General features: G+C 43.8%; 2 protein-coding genes across 24 annotated transcripts in view; one reads left to right on the top strand and one right to left on the bottom strand.

Annotated features, from left to right (window-relative positions):
- Nucleotides 1-7,050, bottom strand: part of ERC1 (ELKS/RAB6-interacting/CAST family member 1) — a 551,656-nt gene extending 544,606 nt beyond the window's left edge. For 10 of the 16 annotated variants that reach the window (XM_037877970.2, XM_043540333.1, XM_037877951.2 and 7 more), the window contains exon 1: nt 6,843-7,031. The gene's annotated coding sequence lies outside the window, so the exon portion shown is untranslated. Of the gene's footprint in view, nt 1-6,842 lie in introns of all 16 variants that reach the window. The other 6 variants (XM_043540362.1, XM_043540357.1, XM_037877967.2 and 3 more) reach the window with 4 other exon arrangements.
- Nucleotides 7,051-7,323: 273 nt separating this feature from the next.
- The window catches only part of RAD52 (RAD52 homolog, DNA repair protein), a 46,281-nt gene continuing 33,304 nt past the window's right edge, over nt 7,324-20,300 (top strand). For 3 of the 8 annotated variants that reach the window (XM_043540414.1, XM_043540408.1, XM_043540405.1), the window contains exon 1: nt 17,545-17,566. Coding sequence is in view for 2 of the 8 variants with exons in the window: in XM_043540401.1 (XP_043396336.1) it covers nt 17,422-17,566 (145 nt within the window). In the remaining 6 variants the exon portion in view is untranslated. Of the gene's footprint in view, nt 7,376-7,416; nt 7,437-17,103; nt 17,567-20,300 lie in introns of those variants that run through there. The other 5 variants (XM_037878020.2, XM_037878033.2, XM_037878025.2 and 2 more) reach the window with 5 other exon arrangements.

The raw sequence follows: 20,300 nt of genomic DNA on the forward strand, positions 1-20,300 counted from the left end.
ACCTCCTGAATTTTCACTGTGACAAGCCAACTACAGTACCAGGAAACAGTCTTAGCCATAGATACATGAGATACTTGCAAGAAGAGCAATAATATTGTTTTCTAGCATTGATAAGATGTTAGCAATATTATTTGTTAAGCTCTTTATAGCCTCTCATCACTGGTCAGCAGTATGCTGAATCCTGCTTCCAGCAAAATGATTATAGGTTTCCCTGAAACACGTTCTGTTTACGTTTAGCAAAAACTAAATCTCCCTCACTCCAGAAGAGTCAGCAAGGTCTCGATCTCACCATCGGACAAGGTTTTGCTGTCTCAGTGTCTTCACTGTAGAAATTATTGTGATCTGGATAGCTGCATGTGTCTATACTAAAGTGAACATATGCTGTCCAGCAAAACAAGTTAAATACTTTAAATCTACCCATAGCTTCCAGGTAACGGCTACGTAAGAGCTCTGGAATAGCTCACATATAGGGAAAGAATCTCTAGGGGTTAGATTGACAGAGTGATGCCCTCAATATGTGAAGAAAGTACAGGGTGGGATGCCTCACTGCACACAGTAAGTGGAGAAGGGAGGATTTAATTTACTGGTTACAATGGTATGATTAAGGAAGCCCATCCACACAGGGAGATAATCCAGTACTGGATTGCTTACAGGAATGACTCCTACTTAAAGTCCAGAAGGGACCATCATGATCATCTAGTCTGACCTCCTGCACATCACAACCCTCAGAACCTCACTCACCCACTCCTGTAATAGGCCCATAACTGCTGGCTGAGTTACTGAAATCCTCAAATCATGCTTTTAAGACTTCAAGTTAGAGTCTCCACCATTTACTCTAGTTCAAACCAGCAAGTGACCCATGCCCCATGCTGCAGAGGAAGGCAACAACAACAACAAAAAACCCCAACACCCCAGGATCTCTGCCAATCTGACCTGGGGAAAATTCCTTCCCAACCCCAAGTATGGTAATCAGTTAGACCCTAAACTAGTTGGTGAGACCCACCAGCCAGACACTTGGGAAAGAATTCACTGTAGTAAATCAGAGTCCTCCCCATCTTACGTCCCATCTCCAGCCGCTGGAGATATTTGCCACTAGCAGTTGCAGACAGGCCACAAGCCAGTGTAAACAATCTCAACATACCATCCCCTCCATACACTTATCAAGCTCAGTCTTGAAACCAGTTAGGTTTTTTGCCCCCACTACTCCCCTTGGGATGCTTTTCCAGAACTTCACTCCTCTGATGGTTAGAGACCGGCGTCTAATTTCAAGCCTAAACTTACTGATGGCCAGTTTATTATATCCATTTATTCTTTTGCCGACACTGTTATTTAACTTAAATAACTTCTCCCCCTTTCTGGTGTTTATCCCTCTGACATATTTATAGAGAGAACAGTCATATCTCCCCTTAGCCTTTGTTTGGTTAGGCTAAACAAGGCAAGCTCCTTAAGTCTCCTCTCCTAAGGTAGGTTTTCCATTCCTCTGATCATCCTAGTAGCCTTTCTCTGCACCTTTTTCAGTTTGAATTCATCCTTCTTAAACATGGGAGACCAGAACTGCACAGTATTCAAGATGAGGTCTCATCAGTGCCTTGTATAATGGTAATAGCACTTCCCTATCTCTACTGGAAATATCTCACCTAATGCATCCTAGGATTACATTAGTCTTTCTCATGGCCGCATCACATTCGCAGGATGACTATGAGCTCCAATCTATCAATACACCCAGATCTTTCTCCTCATCCACCAATTCCAACTCATATGTCCCCATCTTATAGCAAAAATTCTTGTTGTTAGTCCCTAAATGCATGACCTTTGCACTATTAAATTTCATCCCATTTCTATTACTCCAGTTTTCAAAGTCATCCAGATTTTCTTGTATGATATTCCCGTCCTCCAGATTGGCAATACCTCCCAATTTTTTGTCATCTGCCAATTTTATCAGCACATTCCCACTTTGTGCACCAAGTTCATTAATGAAAATGTTAAAACAAGATTGGTTCCAAGACCGATCCCTGAGGAAATCCACTAGTAACTTCCATCCAGACTGACAGGTAACCTCTCAGTATAATATGCTGTAGTCTCCCCTTCAATCAGTTCTTTATCCACCTTTCAATTCTTGTATTAAATCCCCATCTTCCCCAATTTAACTAATAACTTCCCATGTGGAACTGTATCAAATGCCTTATTGAAATCCAGGTAGATTAATCTATTGCCTTTCCTTTTTCTAGAAAATCAGTTATCTTCTCAAAGAAAGAGATCGTGTTGGCTTGGCAAGATGTACCTTTTGTAAAACCATGTTGCATTTTATTCCAATTTCTGTTTACCTCTATGTCCTTAAGTATTTTCTCTTTCAAAATTTGTTCTAAGACCGTGGTCCCCAAACTTTTGAGGGTCATCCCTCTCTTACGACTGTCTGTGACCCCTCAGGGCCAGGGAGGGAAGTCGCAGGTCAGGGGTGGGAGGTCGCAGATGGGTAAGGGGGCCGAGGCTGGGGCCAGAGCTGGAAGTGGGTCTGGGGCCGGGAGCAGGCTGGGGCCGGAGCCGCGACTAAGGGCCAAAGCTGGGGGCAGGAGCAGAGCCGCAGCCAGGCTGCAATGGAGGTCAGCAACCAGACCCAGCTCCACTCCCACTGTTGGCCCTGGGCCGGGAATGGAGCTGCGGCCAGGAGCTCAGGCTGGGGGTGGGACCGGAGCAGAGCAGGAGGCAGGGAGGGTCCAGGTGGCACTCCCTCCCGTGGGGGCTGGCCTGGCCCCACTGCGCCCCCCCAAACATTCCTCCACAGCTCCCTAGGGGGATGCACTGCAGTTTGGGGACCTCTATTCCAAGACCTTACATACAACTGAGGTTAAACTAATGAGCCTGTAGTTTCCCAGATAATTCCCACCCCCCCCCTTAAAAATAGGTACTATCTTAGCAATTCTCCAGTAATAAGTTATGACCCCTGAGTTTACAGATTCATTAAAATCCTTGCTCTTGGGTTTGCAATTTCATGTGCCTGGTCCTCTGATATTCTTGGATGGAAATTATCCGGGCCCCCTGATTTGGTCCCAAGCTGTTTGCATTTGCCTTCCACCTCAGACATGGTAATTTCTATCTCCATATCCTCATTCCAATTAGCCACACTGATACTACTTCTAAATTCCTCATTACCCTTATTAAAATCTGAGGCAAACTATTAGTTGTGGTGTTGGGCTAACAACTGTGTGCCAGATGAGGCCAGTTGAGGGTAGCCCATGATTAAATTCACAAGTTAGTAACCATTTAGCCAGTCACGCCACTAACCAGTTATTGAAGAAATAAGGGCCTAATAAACGTTTATAACATGGCCAGAGAAACAGTGCTAGTTCTCATCTAGAAAAGATTTTAAAGCATTCCTGGATAACAGTTCTCCTGTAATATACACAGGGCCTCTTATTAACGTCTATATTCTGCCTTGGTTCCAATTAAATTTGTTTTAATAAACTTTGGCCAGCCAACGTGGAAAATATCCAACCATATTAAATAGCATTCAGGGTGGATTTGATTTAAATCACTAGTCAGGAAGACTCGATTTAATCATGGTTTTCTACATAAAAGTGCATTCTTGTTGGTTGTTATAACCTTAATACACATTCTTCACAACTCAGAGATAGATGTAGGTTTCATTTTTAGAAGGTACACACTATACATTTTTAAACACTGATTTATTTTGAAAACTTTTCAGATTAGATTTACAGCTATATCAGAAAATGAACGATTGTTTGGTTATTTCATTTATCAAAGGTAACTGAAGCAGATATTTATGAAGTCATTGGGAGGTGAACTATCTCCAATTCAACAAGTTAATCATTAATATTTGGAGGACTTTCTTGCTGTGTTTTATTAGGAGGAGAACATCACCAGACAGACTTTTAAATTGTTTTATTTAACTAAAACAACAAGGTTAAGTATTCTGCATGTTTTCTTCAACAGAAAACATATAATATTTTAACAAAACAAGCATATGTCCCTCACTTCTCACATTTATCTCCAGACTTCTTCTCCTTGTCCAGATCTATTCTGCCCCCAACAAACACTGAACTTTTTGAAACTTTGCACTTTTAGAGAGAGGTAAGAGATTGACTGTGTGTACACAAATTTGCAGAGGGACAACAGAGTTGAGGTCTGTTATTTCTCACCTCTACATATTTATTTAAAAATGTTTTTGCTGTTAACAAGCATGTTACTTCTGGAGACACAAATCCTCAGTTTGAGAACTGCAAAACTAAGCATCTTTGATGGTATTGTAAAGTTTCCATAAAGAGAGAAACAAATGATCTTAGAATATCAGGGTTGGAAGGGACCTCAGGAGGTTATCTAGTCCAACTCCCTGCTCAAAGCAAGACCAATCCTCAGTTTCTGCCCCAGAACCCTAAATGGCCCCCTCAAGGATTGAACTCACAACCCTGAGTTTAGCAGGGCAATGCTCAAACCACTGAGCTCATCTTCTAGACTGAGCACTGAGTCCCATTAGGTAGAGAGAAAGATTAACCTAAATAATCTATACAGAAGCCCCCCATAAGATTGGGTCCCTAATCCATGAACTATTGGAACTCATTTACAAATCTTTTCTTAAACATTCCATGAATATATTGTCTCATACTATAGAATTAGAATGTATAATCCCTATTCCATGATGAGATATCTTTGAGCTATAATGTATCTATCTTTAAGATATGCTTTTTGAGGAAAAAACTTTTTATCAAAAAATCTGATTTAAATAAAATCTGATTTTTTTTTTAATTCACTGATTTTTATCCACCCTGGTAGCATTCAAGAACTATGCTCTATCCCAAGTTTTTGGGCTGTGCCATTACTATCGGTGTGCTGTGTTTCACATAGCTCCCCCACTACAAGTGATCATAGATAAGCCACCAATGGCCATGTTCACTGCAATATACTTATATTTATTTATAATGTTCACTATTATACTACTGCCCTAGCCATATTAGTATAGTCAAGGTGCTAGTTTGTTTGGTTTTTTAAACCACAGTCTCATCTAACTCTAGTCAGTATTGAGCTAAATGACAAAGCGCTAATACCATTATAGGGTGTCAAATTCATTCTTTGGAGCTGGCCAGGGCATAAGTGTACAACTATGCATTTCCATTATTCAACCACAGACGTTGAAGGGAGGTCTGCAAAATAATCAAGGACAGAATATGACAGAAACATATTCTTACCTTTACCAACACTGGTACGTCTCCTTCTTCTCTTATTTCACCATCCTTCTTACTTTGTTTCTCTACCACTTTGTCTTTTGTGGGTCTCTCTGCTTTCTTTTTCTATCTCTACACATGCTATCTTAAAGCCACTCCCAAATTTTCCCGAACACCATCAGCTTTACTCCCACACCATTCCCCATTGCCTATGATTAAATGATCCATGATAAAATTTGCTGATGACAACATTTAGTTTCATAATTAGGCTTTAGATTTAATACCCTAGTTAGAGTGATATGGGGAGCAGGCAAATTCACTTTTCCCAGAGCTATTGTTTCAAGATGTCTGCAGACCCAGGAACATAGCACTCTATCAGTTTACACTCACTTTTCATTTAGAAGGTTAATTTACAGCCACCACAGATTAAAAACTCATTAGTTTGTAATGACACTTTAGATTCTGCAGCATTTGGATAAAAATACCTCAAGCCAAACAACATATCTGACATTCATACCATATATAACATGACATTCAGTAACACATTTAAAAGTAGCCATTCTTCAACAAAAAAACTTCAAACACAGACATCAAAGAGAAACCGCAGAGCTACAATTAATTTGCAAATTTAACACCATCAATTTGGGTTTGAATAGGGACTGGGATTGGCTGGCTCACTATAAAAGCAATTTTCCCTCTCTTGGTATTGATACCTCCTCATCAATTTTTGGGAGTGGATCACATCTACCCTGACTGAATTGACCTTCAACACTGGTAATCCACTTGTAAGGTAACTCCATTCTCTTCATGTACCAATATATATTTATGCCTGTACCTGTAATTTTCAGTCCATGCATCCAAAGAAGTAGGTTTTTTACCCATGAAAGCTTACACCCAAATAAATCTGTTAGTCTTTAAAGGTTCCATGGGACTCCTTGTTGTTTTTGTGGATACAGACTAAAAGGGCTATCCCTCTGATATATAATAGATATTACTACCGCATTTAAGAATAAAATTTTTTTACAGTAAATGCAGATACCAAATACTGGGGTTGGATAACTGGAATACAAAATGGGGGGGAAGCTACTGTGATGGTCACAAAAATCAAAGAGTCAAGATATATTTATTACACCCATAAGCCCTGATCAATGTCACCAGAGAAGACACAGACCCCCCTTGTGTCTCCGTCGGCAGGCAATAGAGGCAGGTTGCTACGATGCGATCCCCGCCGTTTCCTTTCCCCGGGCTGTCCCGCAGGGGGAAGAGGTGCCCGAGGGCAGAAGAAACACAACGCCGCAGCCAGACACGGGTGCGAGGCGCCGGCAGGGCTGCCCCAGGCCCCGCGCTTCCCCCGGCACCAGGGAAGAGAAGGGGCCAGGCAGAGTCCGCTCCCTGCCAGCCACCCCCGGCCCCACCCGAGCGCCCCCGGCTCTCCTAGCCTGCAGACAGGCCGCCCGAGCGCGCGGGGCTGGAAAGGGAGGGGTCTCGGCCACTGCCGGGGCGAGACCCACCTGAGCTGGCGGCGGATTCTCCAGTACCAGGCCGCCCCTCAGCTTCAGCCTCGCATCCCCGGCCGCATCCCACCCCTCAGCCGCAGCCGGCGGCTCCCGCTCCCCGCAGGCCCTGGCCCAGGCTCCCCTCGGGTGGCGGGGGCCCCTCTCTCACCTGCTGCCCGCCCGGGGGGCTCCGGCTGCCGCCTGTCAGCGACGGAGTGGGAGCGAGGGGGCCGCGACACCAGCCAGACTGAGACTCGGCTCCTCCCCGCCCGCTTCTCCCTCACGCTCGGCTCCCTCCCGCGGCCCCGGCTCGAGACACTCGGTCCCGCCTCCGGCGCGAGCCTGCGAACCCCGCCCTCCGGCCGCCACCGCCGCGCGACACGCCAAGCTCCCGCCCCCCACGCTGCGCGGCGCGCCGAAGCTCTGCCCCTGCGCGGGCCTCGCCCGCTGGAGCGCTGCCGGCGCCGCGCGAGCTGGGGAGGCGCGGAAGCTGCTGCGCCCTGGGGCCGCTGCTCCTGGACCCTTAGCGCGCGCGCGCCGAAGTGGCTGCAAAAACGCCGTCACGAGCTCAGCGTCGTCCCTGGCGCCTCTGGTGTGGGCGGGAAGTTTGTCTTTTTCTGCTTGCCGTCACCACGTTGTCCATAGGGTAGAGGCGCTGCTGCAGGAAGGAGCGGAGTCCCGCCCCCGCCCCCCCCAACACAGGTATTGGGGGGACCAGCCGCGCGGGAGGTCGTGTCGTGCCCGCCCTTCAGGTGGCCTCCCGGTGGGTGCACAAGCGCCGCTCCCCCCCCCGGTGACTGGCTGGTGGACCCTGTGGGGCAGCGCCCTGCCGCATCGCGCCGAGGGGGGGGGGATGCGGACGCCGCCGCCGCCGCCGCCCCCGGGACGGAGCGTGACGCCGCCTCCACTCCAAAGCCGGCTCTCGGCTGAGCACGCGGGACCTCGTTGGTGAAACGGCGCTAATGTCGCATCGGGCAGGGCAACGACTTTCCGCGCGCTCCGGGGCGGGGGGCGGCCACGAGACACCTCCCCGCCCGCACGGGATGGGAGAGGCGGGGGCTGCAGAGGCTCGGGAGGAGTTGGAGGGGAAGGGCGGGGGCGTGGTGATGGGGGGGGGGTGTCTCTGCCCACAGGGTTAAGCGCCGTCGTCGTCCCCCGACGAGCTGTCAACATGAGACGCCTTCGCCTGAGGTCGTTCGGATCAACGTGATCCTCGACTGGGAGAGCAGAAGGAGCGGGGGCGTCTCCCAAGGCCAGTCCCCTTGTGACCCCGACGTGGGGTGTTGCGGTAGCTGGTGTAGATATAGGATCCTCCTGCTCCTTTCTTACAAGGCGGATGAAATAGCTGACACTGTGGGCATTTAAATTACCATCACTGAACACCTGAGCGGTATAGAGCAATTCACACCTTTCAGAGATACTGTTACAGGCTCTATGGGCTGATCTAGACCTCTCTGCATTGGTTGGTGTCTTTGTGATCATAAAAGCTAGAGCCTGTTTTCTTTTTCTTTAAGTGAAATTCTGGAGAACAAGATAACCGCTTGAGAGCCGTGCCAGTACGCCATACTGCCATGTACCAACCCAAACCCTGTCGAACATACAGGATATTTTACAAATTGATCTAAGGTCTGGTCTACACTATAGACCTACATTGGTACAACTAAAAAAGAAAAGGAGGACTTGTGGCAGCTTAGAGACTAACAAATTTATTTGAGCATAAGCTTTCGTGAGCTACAGCTCACTTCATCGGATGCATTCAGTGGAAAATACAGTGGGGAGATTTATATACATAGAGAACATGAAACAATGGGTGTTACCATACACACCGTAACAAGAGAGTGATCACTTAAGGTGAGCTTATTACCAGCGGGGGGGGGGGGGGACCTTTTGTAGTGATAATCAAGGTGGGCTTTTTCCAGCAGTTGACAAGAACGTCTGAGGAACCGTGGAGGGGGGGAATAAACATGGGGAAATAGTTTACTTTGTGTAATGACCCCTCCACTCCCAGTCTCTATTCAAGCCTAAGTTAATTATATCCAGTTTGCAAATTAATTCCAATTCAGCAGTCTCTCGTTGGAGTCTGTTTTTGAAGTTTTTTTTGTTGAAGAATTGGCACTTTTAGGTCTGTAATCGAGTGACCAAAGAGATTGAAGTGTTCTCCGAGTGGTTTGTGAATGTTATAATTCTTGACGTCTGATTTGTGTCCATTTATTCTTTTACATAGAGACTGTCCAGTTTGACCAATGTACATGGCAGAGGGGCATTGCTGGCACATGATGGCATATATCAGATTGGCAGATGTGCAGGTGAACGAGCCTCTGATAGTGTGGCTGATGTGATTAGGCCCTATGATGGTGTCCCCTGAATGGGTATGTGGACACAGTTGGCAACGGGCTTTGTTGCAAGGATAGGTTCCTGGGTTAGTGGTTCTGTTATGTGGTGTGTGGTTGCTGGTGAGTATTTGCGTCAGGTTGGGGGGCTGTCTGTAAGCAAGGACTGGCCTGTCTCCCAAGATCTGTAAGAGTGATGGGTCGTCTTTCAGGATAGGTTGTAGATCCTCGATTATGCGTTGGAGAGGTTTTAGTTGGGGGCTGAAGGTGACAGCTATTGGCGTTCTGTTATTTTCTTTGTTGGGCCTGTCCTGTAGTAGGTGACTTCTGGGTACTCTTCTGGCTCTGTCAGTCTGTTTCTTCACTTCAGCTGGTGGGTATTGTAGTTGTAAGAATGCTTGATAGAGATCTTGTAGGTGTTTGTCTCTGTCTGAGGGGTTGGAGCAAATGCGGTTGTATCGCAGAGCTTGGCTGTAGACGATGGATCGTGTGGTGTGGTCAGGGTGAAAGCTGGAGGCAAGTAGGTAGGAATAGCGGTCAGTAGGTTTCCGGTATAGGGTGGTGTTTATGTGACCATCGCTTATTAGCACCGTAGTGTCCAGGTAGTGGATCTCTTGTGTGGACTGGTCCAGGCTGAGGTTGATGGTGGGATGGAAATTGTTGAATTCATGGTGGAATTCCTCAAGGGCTTCTTTTCCATGGATCCAGATGATGAAGGTGTTATCATTGTAGCGCAAGTAGAGTAGGGGCATTAGAGTTGAGGAAGCGATAAAATACCAACCTTCCACACAAACTTCCTCGTGGCTGGACTTTACAAAAACTAGACAAGCCATTTACAACACACACTTTGCTTCTCTACAAAAGAAAAAGGACACTAAACTCTCTATTACATGCCACAAGGGCCACAACAGTGGTTCCCTTAACCCACCCAGCAATATTGTTAATCTATCCAACTATACTCTTAGGACAGATTCTTCTGCTAGGCTATCTCGGGGCCTCTCCTTCTGCCCCTCCACCCCCACGAACATGATACAGTTCTGTGGTGACCTAGAATCCTATTTTCAACGTGTCCGACTCAAAGAATATTTCCAACACACCTCTGAACAACGTACTAACCCACAGAGACCTTCCTACCAAGACTACAAAAAGAAGGATTCTGGGTGGACTCCTCCTGAAGTTCGAAACAACAGAGTTCTACACAGAGTGCTTCCACCGATGTGCACGGGCTGAAATTGTGGAAAAGCAGCATCACTTGCCCCATAACCTCAGCTGTGCAAAACATAATGCCATCCACAGCCTCAGAAACAACTCTGACATCATAATCAAAAAGGCTGACAAAGGAGGTGCTGTCGTCATCATGAATAGGTCAGAATATGAACAAGAGGCTGCTAGGCAGCTCTGCAACCCCACTTTCTACGAGTCATTACCCTCTGATCCCACTGAGGGTTACCAAAAGGAACTACACCATTTGCTCAAGAAACTCCCTGAAAAAGCACAAGAACAAATCTGCACAGACACACCCCTGGAACCCCGACCTGGGGTATTCTATCCGCTACCCACCTTAAGTGATCACCCTCTTGTTACAGTGTGTATGGTAACACCCATTGTTTCATGTTCTCTATGTATATAAATCTCCCCACTGTATTATCCACTGAATGCATCCGATGAAGTGAGCTGTAGCTCACAAAAGCTTATGCTCAAATAAATTGGTTAGTCTCTAAGGTGCCACAAGTACTCCTTTTCTTTTTGCGAATACAGACTAACACGGCTGCTACTCTGCAACCTGTCAATTGGTATAACTGCATCGCTCAGGGGTGTGAAAAAGCCATACTCCTGAGTGCTGTAGTTGTACTGACCTAACACGTATCCCCTCCCCTAGCCCCCCCCGTGTAGACAGCGCTTTTCCCGCCAACATAACTACTGCCTCTTAAGGAGGTGGATTAATTAAGCTGATGGAAGAGCTTTCTTCCAGTGACTTACAGTGTCTTTGTTAAAGTGCTGTAGCAGTGGCAGTTGCGCCAAAGCAGTGTTTTAAGTGTAGACTTACCCTGAGACAGCATGCCCCTTCTCCTCGTGTAGAAAATAGGAAAAGCAGTGCATGAATGACAGCCTGCAACATGTGCTTCCACACATGTCAGCAGGAACCCACGGAGAAAAGTAATCTGAAGGAAATGGGTACTCTGTCTTGCACAGGACTAAAGTATTTTAACAGCCTCAAGTTTAAAGACTACATTTGTTATCTTAAATAATTTTCAGTAAAGAAAGATAACAAGCTAGAGTGGAACAGAAGCACATTTAAGTCTCAAAAGAGTGAGATGCATAGTCACTACTGAACTATTACCCCAGTTTCATTTAGGGTTTACTGTCCTACTGCTTGAAATGTTATCTTTGTACCTGATGTAACAACTACATTTTTAAGTCCCTGTGGCTTGAATGACCTCATATTACTTTTAATATTATGAAAGCAGGGATGTTAGATGCACTTCTGGATTAATTTCTATTCTGGTAATTAAATTCTACCAAACTAAATTCCCACGACACTTACACATGAATATTGTATTCTTCACTGCCAGTCCCAAACAATCATCCAGTGTTGCTATGTTCTGTTACACAGCTATGTTTTTCACTCTAGAGGTGACTGAATTGGTTTGTGTAAAACTGGTATCTCAGTCTGAGTTTATAAAGCACTTTGGTATTCTTCTGAAAGAAAGGAGGTATATAAATTAAAGTTATTCTGAGATTTTTCATGAGATGTTTAAACACCGAGTGTGTACGCAATAACGGTCTGCTCTCCAGGACAAGTCATTTTCTTCTACATCATTTTACAAATGTGAAACTTAAACTGTGATGATGTGACCAAATTGAAAGGTTACTTGTGTCAGGTAAACTATGTAATAAAAAAAAATCCCCTATAAAGTTTACATACACTATCTAAATTCCACTGCAATTTCAGTTCAATACTGTGTCATTCCCAGTTTATCCTAAACTGTTATGCAGTATTTTTGTGCCCTGTTAAAAACACGTGCAATGTTCTATCCACCACTGAAATGCAGCTATCTCTGTATAGTTTATATATTGGTTTGTCTGTAAAATGCTGTGGGAAGGAAATACTGTAGAAGGAAATACCCTATATAATTGTAGATTATCTAAAAATAAGAAAAGTGGGATAAATAGGAATTTTAGAACAGAATGCACTGATTTGTCTCCAGTACCAGCCAACTAAGTACCTCTTTGAGCTCACATATTTGACTAGCTTGCTCTGGGTGGGATCTGTGGAATGATTGTTATTGAAAGAATGTAAGAGATTTTCACTCAGCAAACCATAGCCTCACTCTGAAGGAAACTTTTTATCGCATACTGAAGAAAGGGGTAGCATGCTGCGGAGGAAGAAAATAGAGTATTGTGAAATACAAATTGCATGAAAATTTGTTTTAGGCCATGTGTATATATAGTGAATGTATGGCCCTTGGACTATCACTTCCCACAATAGCTGTGTTCAGTTGGAACAGTGAAATTGATAACCATTACAGGGAAACTTGTGAGCCACAAAGAGAACTTTCTCAACAGCTGGATTAAAAACTGTGGAACTCATTACCACAAAAGATAAGAATAACCATGTTTACTTCACCACTTTCAGAACTCTTTTCAAAATTAATTTCTTTGATTTGGCCTTCTCAAAACAATTACTTTATTTTTAAAAACAACAACTTACAAGCAGATTACTCTGACACATTGAATAAAGAAGGGGAATTTTATTTTTAAAAAGCTTATGGGGTGTTAAGATATTACAGTAATAGGCACTATAGAAGAACCTAGATGGGCTACTTGGTTGTGGAATTTCATGCCGGCTCAGGTCAGGATGAAAAACTGCCTGGGACCATTACAGGGCAAATTTGAAGAGAATTACCTGTAAATAATAGAAATTATATTCTCAAAAGGAGACAACTGGTAGATCCTAGATGTCCAGATATCAGGTCGAGGAATACAATAAACAGGCATAGGCATGTAGGTTAGATTCACATGGTTGATGTGACCGCTGGAAAAAGCAGCTTTCTGAACACTACTCAAGTGAGTTAGGCAACGTACCTGCCCCCACACAGTGTCATACATTAGAGACCTTTGTGTACTGCAGTGATTGCTGTCAGTGTCTAATTCTCAAAATGTTTCAGCTGACTAAGATACTTTGGAAAAAAATCCTATTGAGGCCTGTAATTGTGTTGGGAGTGGAAGCCTTGTTTCACCCGTCTATTAAATTTAATTTTCAGATAAGATATTAATAGATAGTGGTGCTGAAACAATTTGTATAGTGGGGGTGCTGAGAGCCATTGAACCAAACTCTAAACCCTGTATATGATGGAAACCACTTCAAGCCAGGGGGTACTGCAGCACCCCCAGGAGTCTCTAATAGATCCCATTTTCATAAAACTTCCCTCTCTTTCGAAATACCTGCTCTCTAACATTTTTCAAAGTATAGACTTGTTACTCTCAAATGCTTCTAAGCTAATTGTGCTAAAATGTGGAACTTCATCTGTATTGCACTCCATTGGGTTCAGAAAACACTCTGCTGCAGTAGTAAAACTGGTTTTCCAAACCAGATTACTGTGTCCACAGGAATTGGGATGTGGCTCACAGAGAGGAAGCGAGCTGTCTATGAGAACAGAGTTAGAGACTAAACCAGGGGTAGGCAATCTATTGCACGCGAGCTGATTTTCAGTGGCACTCACACTGCTTGGGTCCTGCCCACTGGTCTGGGGGCTCTGCATTTTAATTTAATTTTAAATGAAGCTTCTTAAACATTTTAAAAACCTTATTTACTTTACATACAACAATAGTTTAGTTATATATTATAGAAAGAGACCTTCTAAAAACATTAAAATGTATTAGTGGCATGCGAAACCTTAAATTAGAGTGAAGAAATGAAGACTCGGCACACCACTTCTGAAAAAGGATGCCAACCCGTGGACTAAACCAACACCATCTTTCACACTTTTATAAGATTTTGGCACCTGCTTCTAAGATAGTGTCAGAATTACATTTGGATACAAACCAGATTATATGTGTGCACTGGTAGCATAGTCAGGATTTTTGGCTGCTGGAATTTGGATCAATTTGGTTAACTGTCGGTGATTGAATAATTTAACCTTTTTGAATGGGACTATGATTTTCCTCTCATTCTACGCAAGATCTGACTCCCATAACCTACTCAGAACTTGTTTTTATGGTGTATCTTTCCTTGCAATTCAGACTACCTACACTGGTATATGTTATATAGAAGGTCAAAGGACATAATACTGCTTTCAATTTTAAAAAATCATTTTGCTAAAAAATGTCTTCACTTACTATTCGTGGAAACTCTGGGCAAACTAGCGAGAGGTTTAAGTTGTTTACACATGCTACATTCACCCCAACAGTAAAAACGTGCCTATCTAGGGGCTTTGCAACTATAGTATATCCTTTTGTTTGCCTAGATCATGAACATGAAATACCTGTTACTGTTCAAACTTTTACTCCTTCTGCTGCTGACCACCATGATTTGTTAAATGCTCTCCTGCTGTTGTAACAAGGTATTCTGCTTAAATAAAAGAAAAGCCTATTAACGTCATAAGAGTTTGATATCATGATGATGACTTTTTAGGTATACAGTATATGTAATCTCCCCTTCCGACCAAATAGATCTCAAAATGACTTTTCGAAAACCGTATATTATAAATAGAAAAATCTCTTCATCTATTACAGAAATGTGTTCTGCTCTGGATTGAAATATGGCAGTTGTTAAAATTGTACATCAAAATTATACATCAGTTTTGGACGGGAAGTGAAGAATAACTTTATCCAACCAAAACAGCAAGTGGAATTTAAGATAGACCCAATATAATTACCCAATTTGGTATTTGCTCAAGAACCCACAGCTAATGCCCCTTCTCTGAATATAGTCTGTCTTAATTCTCACTCTTAGGTTTTAGCGCCTTGCTGTGAGTCCAACAGAACTCCCTCAGCATCTGAAGAATGTTGGACCCTCACATGGCAGAAGTAGAGCACAGAGTGAGCCAGGCCCCTAATGGCTGTTAAACACAATGAGCTTTTTTGAACATTTCAAATAGTTCCTTTTTAACCATGAATGACTGAGGAGCTCCCTGTAATGTCTATTATTTGTATGCTGTACTATCTAGGAGCCTCAGTGATAGATGAAGTGAGCTGTAGCTCACGAAAGCTTATGCTCAAATAAATTGGTTAGTCTCTAAGGTGTCACAAGTACTCCTTTTCTTTCAGTGATAGATGAGGGCCCCACTGTGTTTGGTACTGTACAAACACAGAATAATGAAGAGATGGTCCCTGCCCCCAGGCGCTTACATATGTATCTCTCCAGTTCTTCCATGCTATCATTTTGCAGGGTGGATAAAAATCAATGATTTTTGAAAATCAGTTTTTTAATTTAAATCATATTTTTTGATAGGTGTTTTTCCTCAAAAAGCATTTTATCTAAAGATCATTTTAATTAAAATACATTATAGCTCAAAGATATCATGGAATAGGGATTATAAATTCTAATTCTATAGTATGAGACAATATATATATAATTTAGAATTGAACTAGTAAAATAAATTGAAAAGAAGATACTCTGTCAACATCTGCACAAGAGGATACTGCTGTCAAAAGCTGGTTTAGCACCTCAACAAACTTATGTTCCAGGTGCATAACCAGTGATTTCCACCAATTCAGTTGTCTGACTTTCTTTAAAAATTTTGCACCAAATATGTACTTTTTTTGTATTTAATTTAAATTATTGTAATATAATAAGTTTAGGCCATAACATAGGTTGTCAAATTTAATTTTAACCAGGTTTATTTTTAAAAAATAAAAATGACTTTTAAAAATGATTTATTTTTATCCACCCTGACTGCAGGGGGCTGTTGAAGTAAAATAACTATTTCAATGAATTTTTTAAAATCATTAGGTTTTGTAAAAGGATAAAATAAGCTTAATATTTTCCATCTAATGTAAACAAAAGGGAGTTACTCTTAATAGCGGATTAAGTGCTGAATATTACTGATGTGATGGCTAGTCAAGATAGAAGCTGATAAAATATAGAATATTCAAATAGTCTTACAAAGAAAGGTGATTGTAAATGGGACTTCTTAGGGTAGCCACACCTGTTCCAACAAGTGAAGAGTCCTCCTAAAGAAAGAACTGCTGCTACTAAGAATAGCTGATGATGTATTCAAGGTAGCCCATGTGTAATAATCCTGTTTGAGTGAAGACCAAGGGAACTACATATATGAAGTGCAAACTGGTTTCTATTCTGCTGGAATAGAAAGAGTCACTTCACCCACCACAAAAAAATGTGGTTATCTCTTGGTTGAAATGTGTCAAGAGCTTGAAAAGCAGCTGAAGTCAATGAGTAAGGCAAAAGAATTGGAAACAAAGACTTTGGGCTTGTCTATGTGGTGCAGCAATGCACACTATGGGGATGTGATTTCTAAAGCGGACTAGTAGTGTGCACTAAGGGACTTTTAGTGTGCACCAGCAGAGCCCACCCAGACCAATTAGTGCGCAACACATTCTGCTTTAGAAATCACATTCCAGTAGTGCTGATTGCTGCTCTGTGTAAACATGCCCTCAGAGTGCTTTTTTTGTGGCTTAGCTTAATCCTCTCTAAAGTAGACTAAGGCCTGGTCTATGCTAAAAAATTAGGTCGAAGGAAGCCGCCTTAAGTCGACCTGTTAATGTATGTGTCTACGCTACCAGGTCCTTTACGCTGACCTAAATCGCCTCTAATGTCAACTTCTGTAATCCACCTTTGCGAGAGGCGTAGCCCTTAATTCGATTTTCATGGGTCAGCTGTGAGATAGTTCAGACACAGTGTCGTGTAATTCAACTTAATTGGCCTCCAGGTGGTGTTCCACAAAGCTCATCTGTGACCACTCTGGAGATGATTTCCAATTCTGCTGCACTGCAGCCAGGTACACAGGAAACAGCCCTTCCCCTGCTAAAACCCTGGGAATTTTTGATTTTCCATTTCCTGTTTGATCAGCGTTGGGAGCATGCCAGCTTTAGCATAGCTGATCATAGAGACTACACGCCCCAAACGTGCTTCTGCTTGGTCTGCACAGGAGGTGGTGGATCTCATTGCTGTGTGGGGAGAAGAGTCTGTGCAAGCAGAGCTCCGATCCATCAGAAGAAAAGCTAACATCTGTGCAAAGATCGCTCGTGGAATGGGGGGGACACGCAGCAGTGCTGTGTGAAAATAAAATAACTTCGCCAAGCGTACCAGAAGGCAAGGGAGGCGAACAGTTGTTCTGGTGCTGAGCCCCACACATGCCAGTTCTTCAATGAGCTGCATGTGATTCTCTCAGCACTCCCACAAGCAACGTGGACACCTCACAGGTGTAAGCGTCTAGGGACAACAAGGAGGATTATATGGTGGAGGAGGAGGAGGAAAATGGGAGACAGGCGGGCGATGGATCCATTCTCCCCGAGAGCCAGGAAATATTTTTAACCCTAAAGCCCTGTGGGTTGCAGGACATCACTGTGGCTGACCATGATGCCAGGGAAGGCACCTCTGGTGAGTATACAATCAAAGTCCAGTTAAACTTTAGCAGGCACACACATTTGATGCTATTGCATGTTTACTGTGAAGAAAAAGCGAGGTGGTGATGTTCTCTGCTTACAAGAGTCCGCTCCAGCTATGCAAAGGGTGGCCCCCAGGAAAGACTGTTTATGTGGACTGGGATAGCCCAGGAATCCTCCGTGGATATCTTTAGGAAACTTTCATGGAGGTACTCTGCGATCCTTTGCAGAAGATTTCTGGGCAGGGCAGTCTTATTTCTTCCACCATGGTAGGGCACTATCCCACGCAACTTCTGAATTAATTCTGCTGGCATCATTGCAGTACACAGCAAAGCAGCATAAGGACCGGGTCTTGCAGCATCTACTTCCTTTCCACCTCTGTTACCCTCAAGAGACTGATCTCACAGAAGGTGCCCATTCACAGACCTTTGATGGTCTGGAATGTGGTGTTGTATTACACAGCTGAAAATGTTTCTCCCATTCCAACTTTACAACCCCTTTTCCCCAAGGTTACCTTTTTTTTCTGTTCTCCCTCTTTACTTATGTTTGTTAAATAAAGTAAATGGATTCGAGAAATAAATGTTCTTTATTGAATAGAAGCAGTGGGCTTGGGCAGGGGGTTGGCTTTACAGGGACAGTGATACAAGCCAGGTGAAGGTTTGGGAAAGCACAATGTAGACGAGCAGCTCACATTACTGTCACTCATTATTGAAACAGCTTTTCAAAGCCTCGCAGCACCCCTTGCTGTGCTCTTCTTATTGCCTTGGTGTCTGGCTGCTCAAAAATGGCTGCCATGCCATCTGTCTCAAGTGCCCATCCCTGCGGAAAATTTCCCCTCTCTTTTTCCCCATAGATATTATGGAGCACAAAGCAGACAGCTATAACCATGGGGATGTTGTCTTCACTAAGGTCCAACTTTGTTAGTAAACTTCTCCAGCGCCCTTTTAAATGACCAAAGGCACATTCAACCACCATTCTGCATTTGCTGAGCCTATAGTTCAACCGTTCCTTACTACTGTCCAGATGGCCTGTGCATGGCTTCATAAGCCATGGGAGCAAGGGCTAGGCTGGGCTCCCCAGGATAACTATAGGCTTCTCAACATCTTCAATGTATGTTTTGTGGTCTGGAAAGAAAATCCCAGATTGCAGCTTTTTGAACAGACCCAAGTTCCTAAAGATGCACTCGTCATGAACCTTCCCCGACCATCCTATGCTGACGTTGGTGAAACACCACTTGTGATCCACCAGCGCTTGCAACACCTTTGAAAAGTATCCCTTTTGGTTTATGTACTCCTTGGCAAGGTGGTCTAGTGCCAAGATGGTGATATGTGTGCCATCTATCGCCCCATCGCAATTAAGGAACCCCATTGCAGCAAAACCATCCATTATGTCCTGCACATTTCCCAGACTCACTACCCTTCATAGCAGAAGTCGATTAGTGGCCCTGTACGCTTGGAGCACAGTAGCTTCCACGGTTAATTTACCTACTCCAAACTGATTCCCCACTAACCGGTAACTGTCTGGCTTTGCATGCGTCCAAATAGCAATCGCTACTCACTTCTCCACTGTCAGAGCAGCTCTCATTTTTGTGTTGCTGAACTGCAGGTCAGGGGAAAGCTCTGCACAAAGTTCCTGGAAGGTGGCCTTCTGCATTCGAAAGTTCTGCAGCCTCTATTCGTCATCCCATACCTGCAAAACAATGCAGTCCCACCAGTCAGTGCTTGTTTCATGGGACCAGAAATGGCGCTCAACAGAGTGCAGCTGGTCTGTGACTGCCAGCAGCAACTGTGAATTGTTTCTTTCAATGGCTTGCAGCCGGGTTGATAGCAGGACATCGCTATGTTCTGCACGGCGGACCCTACTTCAGCTCTGGAAATTCTGCAGGAGAAGGCGCGAGGTGTTTGAGTTGCTCACACCGAGCAGGCTCCATGGTTCTGGGGTTATGGCATATGCGTGGCAATTTTAAGGCACGAAAACCACTGGGTTGTTTGCCATTGATATGAGAGAGGGAGCCCAGTGCATCATGGGATGCTGACGCAATGTTCCCATTCTCTCCTGCGACAATGTTTTGGTCCCATGAGGCATTGCACAAACTTCCCAAAACACACTGCAGCAAGTTGCACTTTGGGATAGCTAACCACGATGCACTGCTAGTGAGGATGCACTCCATTGAGACAATGAGCATGGTGTGGCCATGCACAATCAACTTAATTAATTCGGAGGCTCACGGTTGAATTAGATAAAGTCAACTTAATTTTGTAGTGTAGACAGGCCCTAAGATAAACCAGACAAAGGGGTTCTTAGTGGAGAATTGCAGTGTCCACATGGAGAGTTAGTGCAGAATAAATATTGTGTTTTAAGTTCACACCCTAACTTCCACGTGGAAAAAGCCCTGAGGGGAACAATGAATGGGGGAGATAAAACAGGTTGAGGGTATGGATGGGGGGAAAAGTAGCAAAGGCCCATCTCTACCAGAAGTTAACAAAGTTATAGCACTGTAGATTATGTTTAAGAAAAGTGGTTATGTTGCAGGGATCTGTTAGATTTGCTTTTGGGAAGCAAAAAATGAATTAATCACAAAATGAATTTCTGTTGTAACTGCGGTTGCTCATTAGAATTCAAAGTAAAATATTGATATAATATCTCATGCATCCTGTATGAAGGGATTTTTTACTACATGCTTATAGTGGGATGGACTACATACTAACTACATACTAAGTCTCTTCTAG

This window comes from Chelonia mydas, chromosome 1, assembly GCF_015237465.2.
Source record: "Chelonia mydas isolate rCheMyd1 chromosome 1, rCheMyd1.pri.v2, whole genome shotgun sequence".
In the NCBI taxonomy this organism is placed as follows: domain Eukaryota; kingdom Metazoa; phylum Chordata; order Testudines; family Cheloniidae; genus Chelonia; species Chelonia mydas.